At 48.0% G+C, this 6,527-nt stretch overlaps 1 protein-coding gene across 1 annotated transcript; it reads left to right on the forward strand.

The window, feature by feature from the left end:
* The first annotated feature begins 4,654 nt into the window (after positions 1 to 4,654).
* Positions 4,655 to 6,113, forward strand: TUSC1 (tumor suppressor candidate 1). The gene has a single exon (XM_075931467.1). The coding sequence runs from the start codon at positions 4,695 to 4,697 to the stop codon at positions 5,247 to 5,249; it is 555 nt and encodes a 184-aa protein (XP_075787582.1). The 5' UTR covers positions 4,655 to 4,694; the 3' UTR covers positions 5,250 to 6,113.
* Positions 6,114 to 6,527: the final 414 nt, after the last annotated feature.

Below are 6,527 nucleotides of genomic sequence, written 5' to 3' on the forward strand. Positions count from 1 at the left end.
ACTGTAGATTTACATGGTGAAGAGGGAACAGAATCACATTCTCATTATTCCCAGATGACTTATTCATTGTGCAGAACTTCTGAAAATACATATGCTGTACCTCCTTTCACTCAAGCTAATGCACAATGATAGAAAAGGGGCCATCATAAGCTTTATGAACACATCACTCTTTTTAGGAATCATCCATTTAAAATGCTTGAATTCCCTCCTGATTTAAAAAAAATCATATATGAAGACCAGTTAAAAAGGACCATCAGCCTGATGTGATCAGCATATTGATCATCTTATCACAGGCCTCTCCTCAGTGTGCCAGCAATGTTCCTCCGTGTATAAAAGGAGTTGCGATTAATATTTTCTTACTAGCAGATTTACCCAATGTTGCTCAGGTCTTGAAGTGAAGTAATGGGTTTGAGGTTGGGTTTTTTTTGAAAATAAAGGAAAATATACATGCTTTATTAAAATAATTGTATTTTCAAAAATGAAGGGAAAATAAATTTGTATGTCCATGCAAAGTCACAGAAAATAACCTAACAAAGGTGAGGATTCCTGGAGGCCTCATTTACCCCCTGCAGGTAGACAGTATTTTCCACATAACTCGCAGGTTGTGGGAAGCTTTTCCTGACATTGTCAATAGCACACTGTTGCACTGTCACATGTTCTCAAGCTTGACTACTTCTTGGCAAAAGGAACAGAATATGCCCAATAATACCAGTTCTAGGACTTTGTAGGAAATAATAATCCGGAAAATGAGCACTGTATTGTACTCATCTTTGACAGCAACTAACCTGAACTGGGCAAGAATAAATATCACCATGTACTTCAGCTCTGTTTGTTATTAAGAAGTGCCTGTAAACAATAAGTTTTTTGGCTGTACAAGTAGTCAGCATGTAAACATGTTGATGGCCACTCAGTAAAGAACAACAGACATTATCCTCTTGTCTGTATACTCCAATGCATTCTGAAAATGAATGGTGAGTACACTACCCACCCCTCAGCTTCCAGTCCACAGTGTGCAAAACCAGAAAGCGCTATGGTGGGGCATGGAAGGAAGAAAAGGAGATTATACAATATGCACTAGCTTGTTTTGCAGACATATTTCTTCTCTACACACAAAAAAATAGCTGTGGCATATCTGTTATGCAGAAAAGTGTGCAGGGAGAAAACGGCTGACACACCAGTGCAAGGAGAGCAAGCAGCACACTAAGCAGTATGCCCCTTTCATAACATGCTAAAGTAATGCATCAGTTCCCACTTGACACCTTACAAGTCTCTCCTCTGAAGGGAGGACTTACACAACATCTGGACAGCCCCTACATGAATGCAGCCCTGCTGGATTTACCTGACTGGCATGGAGCAAGAGGACAGTGCAGGGAAATAACTACTCCTGAGCAGGAGATTTGGATTAAACATCTAGTGATGAAATGACAATCAGCAACTTGAATACTTTTGTAAGAATTTTAGAAAGGGTTGCATGCTGAATCATTTTGGTGTTTTGTATTTTCAGAGCAGTTGTAATGGCATTAGCCAAATGATATAGTGAGTGAATTCAGCTATTTAAACATATTTTTAAAGTGAAGAAGGGTTAACTGACCATTCACTTTGAATGGTCCTTAACTGTGTGTTAAGAACTTACACTAAAATATGTTTCAGTTTGTTTTTAGTCAAGAGTCTCCAGATTTGAAGAAGAGCTCTGTATAAACTTGACAGCTTCTCTCTCTCACCAACAAAAGTTGGTTCCTCACCCATCTCGTCTCATTGAAAAGAATAGGCTACACATTACCATGTCACTAGAACCATTCACCGCTGACAGTCGGTATCAAGCGGCATGCCCTATTTGTCAGCTGTGAGATGATTTTGTTCAACATCTTTACTAGTAACCTGGAGGAGGGGATGGATTGCACTCACAGTAAGTTTGCAGATGATACTAAGCTAGATAGATACGCTGGAGGGTAAGGATAGGATTGAGAGCAATCTAGACAAATTGGAGGACTGGACCAAAAGAAATCTGATGAGGTTTAGCAAGGACAAATGCAGAGTCCTGCACTTGGGATGAAAGAATCCCAAGCACTGTTACAGACTGGGGACCAACTGGCTAAGCAGCAGTTCAGCAGAAAAGATCTCGGGGATTACAGTGGATAAGAAGCTGAATATGAGTTAACAGTGTGCCCTCGTAGCCAAGAAGGCTAACGTTATATTTGGGTGCATTAGTAGTAGCATTGCCAGCATATGTAGGGAAGTGATTATTCCCCTTTATTCGGCACTGATGAGGTCATATCTGGAGGACTGTGTCCAAATCTGGGCTCCCCATTACGGTAAGGATGTATATGCATTGGAGAGAGTCCAGCGGAGGGCAACAAAAATGACTAGGGGGCTGGAGCACATGACTATGAGGAGAGGCTGAGGGACTTGAGCTTATTACATCTAGGCTGTGTCTACACTGGCATGAATTTCCAGAAATGCTTAAAACGGAATATTATTCTGTTTTCAGTTTTTCCGGAAAAGGAGCGTCTACATTGGCAGGATGCTTTTCCGGAAAAGCCCTTTTTCCGGAAAAGCGTCTGTGGCCAATGTAGACGCGCTTTTCCGGAAAAGAGCCCCGATCGCGATTTTCGCGATCGGGGCTTTTTTCTGGAAAAGACTACTGAGCTGTCTACACTGGCCCTTTACCGGAACAGTGTTCCAGAATAAGGACTTATGCCCGAGCGGGAGCAGAATAGTTTTTCCGGAATAGTGGCTGATTTTGTACAGTAGAGCATCGTTGCTTTTCCGGAAATTCAAGGGCCAGTGTAGACAGCTCGCAGCTTATTCCGGAGAAGCGGCTGATTTTCCGGAATAAGTGGCCCAGTGTAGACACAGCCCTACAGAAAAGTGGGGGGAATTTAATAGCAGCTTTGAACCTTCAGAAGGGGGGTTTCAAAGAGAGTAGCAAGAGGCTGCTTTCAGTGGTGACTGAACAAGGGTGGCAGAACAAGAGGCAATGATCTGAAGTTGCAGTGTGGGAGGTCTAGGTTGGATATTAGGAAAAACTATTTCGCTAAGAGGGTGAGTTACCTAGGGAGGTGGTGGAATCTCCATCCCTAGAGGTTTTTAAATCCCAGATTGACAAAGCTTTGCCTGAGATAATTTATTGGGGTTGGTCCTTCTTTGGTCAGGAAGTTGGACTCAATGACCTCCTGAGGTCTCTTCCACCCCTATGATTCTATGACTGGATATGAATTTCATAAACAGTGAAGAGTGAGGCAACAATGAAATGCTTCCTAGTCTCTTCACATCAGTATTGAGTTCCTGTGGACAGCTGCACCCACCTGAACAGATGCCTGCACCGGCAGCAGGTTTGCAGAAATGTTGGTGTGCCTAGAACATCACCATTCCCTTCATAAGGCTCTGGGAGGCAGTTTGAGTTCTAGGTGCAGGCTCTGGGCTTGGACAAAGGATTAAGGTGTAGGAAGGAATGTGCAGGATCTGGGGGGGATTTGGGAGACTGAAAGGTTGTGGGGGAAAGCAGTGTGGGAACTAGTAGGAGCATTAAATTGCAGCAAGGGAGGTTTAAGTTAGACATTAGGAAAAACTTCCTGTCAGGGTGGTTAAACACTGGCATAAATTTCCTTAGGAGGCTGTGGAAACTCCATCACTGGAGATATTTAAGAGCACATTGGTTAGAAATCTATCATGGAAGATCTAAACCAGGGGGGAGGAACCTTTTTTGCGTATTCACAGAAAAATCAGATGGTGACTGCTCACAAGTGAGAAGCAGAAGAAAATCTTGTACATTTTGTGTGCTTCAGCCCCATGGGGGGACGGGAAGCAGCAGGGGGACTGATAATAGGGCAGGCTCCCCTGTGCTGAGGGAGACTGAGGGTTGGGCCGGATCCAAGCACACTGAGGGCCACATCCAGCCCCTGGATGCTCCCCACCCGGGATCTAGAGGATGCTAGGTTCTGCCAAGAGGGCAGCGGACTGGATTTTGGTGATCTCTAGAGGTCCCTTCCAGTTCTAGTATTGTGTTTCTATGGGTGTGTCTAGACTACACCTCTCTGTAGACAGAGAGATGTAGATTAGGCACATTGAAATTGCTAATGAAGCAGGGATTTCAGTAACCCATGCCTCATTACCATAAACATGGCCACAGCTTTTTTTCGAAACAGTTTTTTTTTGGAAAAAATGGCAGTCTAGATGTGGATCTGTCAAAAATAAAGCCTTTTTCGACAGGTCCTGTAAATCAGCAGCTGTGTGGAGTGAGCCTTTGGCACCTGCTCTGGACCCACTGCACTGCCAGTCTCCCCCGAGCTGTTTTAATCTTTGGGGATGGCAGGCAGGGCTGGGGGACACACCAGGAGGGCGGGTGGCAGGAGGAGCCTGGGGAGAGACCCAGCCTAGAGCTATGCCAGAGCCAGGCCCCAGGTCAGGACACCGGGGCTATAGAGCTCTCAGGCAGAGGCAGGCAGGCAGGCAGGCAGGAACTCTGGCTGCAGCAGCAACAGGGGTCGCTCCCGCGCTTCGTCCTGCGCATCTGGCCCTGGGAAATCAGGCTCAAAGCCAGTTCCCGCAGCCGCGCGTTCTGCCGCTCCCGCTCCTCATGCCCCGCCCCCGCCGCCTATAGCCCCGCCCCTTCGTTTGCATAACGCTACCTCATCTTTAAGCGCCTTTTTTCCGCGGCTGCGCCAAGAGGCAGGCGGGAGCGCGGGCAGGCACGGATGAGGCGCATGCGCGGTGCTGGACGGCGCTGGAGCTGCGGGCCCGGCGGGGGCTCTGCGCGGAGGGGCCGGGGCGCAGCCGCGGGCGGTGAGGCGGCGTGCGGCTGGCGGGGCCTGGCGGGCAGCTCGCCGCAGCAGCTGGCGGAGCGCTACGCGGACTTGGCCGCCAGCCACAGCGAGGCGGTGCGGGCCCGCGAGGAGCGGGAGCGGCAGAACGCGCGGCTGCGGGACGAGGTCGCGCGGCTGCGGCTGGAGAACCGGCGGTTGCGCCGGGAGAACCGCAGCCTCTTCCGCCAGGCGCTGCTGGGGCCCGGCCCGGAGCCCGACGCCCCGCCCCGCCCGGGCTCCGCCCCCGCCCCGGAGCCGCTGCCGGAGGAAGCGGCGCTCGAGGCCCAGCTGCGGCGGCTGCAGGAGAGGCACCGCCGGGCCCTGCAGCAGCTGCGGCGCCGCCGCGCGCGGGACGGGCCGGAGGAGGACGGGGAGCTGGACGCGCTGCTGCGGGAGGAGGATGGGGAGCAGCAGCCGGAGAAGAGGAGCCTGTCGCCGCCCCTGTGACGTGGGAGAGGCTGGCGCGGGTCCACTGCGGCCTGGGGCCCCCCCCACAGCTAGACCGCTGGGGTGAGGGGCCTCCCGTCACTCCCCGGCCCCCTCTGGGTGCCCGAGGCGGGCCCAGCTGGCAGCCGCCCCCTCAGTCAAGGGCCGCCCCGCAGGCTTTTTGGATCCCGGAAGTAGCCACGGAGCTCTCTGCAGGACAAGCAGCAGCGTCTGGAGACCTGGAGAAGGCCACGAGGAGCAGCAGCAGGTGCCGCGGGCCCTTAGCGAAATGGATGCTGGGCTCTGCCACCTCCTAGCATTGCCCTATCTGCCTTCCCTGCTTTTATTTTTGGACCCGTGTGTCTAGTTACCTTCGTGCAGGAGTGAACAAATCGCATAGAGGGCATAATAGCCCCGTAGATGACCCCAAATTAAACATTTCTTAGCCTGCTACTAGTTTTAGTAGCCATTTTTATCAGTTTAAGAAGTAAAAAGTTTGTGCCAGTTTCTTTTGACAGTACTTTAAATGAAAACCGATAACCTTTGCCATCCTGAATTGTTTGGACCTCTACAACTCCATTCTCTGTATATCTATGTTGATTTGTTCATACTTGTCTGTGGCATAATTGGTCTAGACATGCCACTTCCAATTCCGAAAACCACAGGTCATGCTAAATAAATCCTTGACATATCAAAATGCTTCACCTAGATGTGATTTATATTATGCAGTTGAATATAATAGAGAAATTACATTTTATACTGTAAATGTTCTTCACAGTTCTTAAATTTTGGTACTGAGGGGTTTTTCCAAAATTCTAAAATCTAAGCTGCTCGGTCACATCACATTTCCTGTTCTAAATAAAACTGTTTCACTTACAAAAATAACCAAGTATTTTAATTTTTAGTTTACAAAGCTGGTCTTTCAGACAGGAAATAGAAACATAGGAGTAACATTAATCCTACTAAAGGAACTGGACTACAGCTGCAGATAATCAGATGAGGAGAGTTAGTATTGAATGCCACAGTTTGTGGAAAGGGCTCCCTAAAACTTAACTACTAAAATTTTGACTGAGAGGAGATGGCATTTCATATAACCTTTTTTAAAAAAAACAAACAACATTTAAACTTTGTTTGGGCTTAGCTGTATCTATGAGAAAAGATGAGTACTTGTACCAACTTCACTATCATTTTATGTAGTTTGTTTAAAATAGCGTGTATAGCCACCAGTATACAAATTTAATGGAGAGAGAACTTACAGTATCATTACACCAATATCAATAAATTAAAAAAATCAATTAC

Source organism: Pelodiscus sinensis, chromosome 6, assembly GCF_049634645.1.
Source record: "Pelodiscus sinensis isolate JC-2024 chromosome 6, ASM4963464v1, whole genome shotgun sequence".
Lineage (NCBI taxonomy): Eukaryota > Metazoa > Chordata > Testudines > Trionychidae > Pelodiscus > Pelodiscus sinensis.

Excerpts from the sequence above, each read along its gene's own strand:
- TUSC1 (XM_075931467.1), top strand. The coding sequence starts at position 4,695 with ATGAGGCGCATGCGCGGTGCTGGACGGCGCTGGAGCTGCGGGCCCGGC.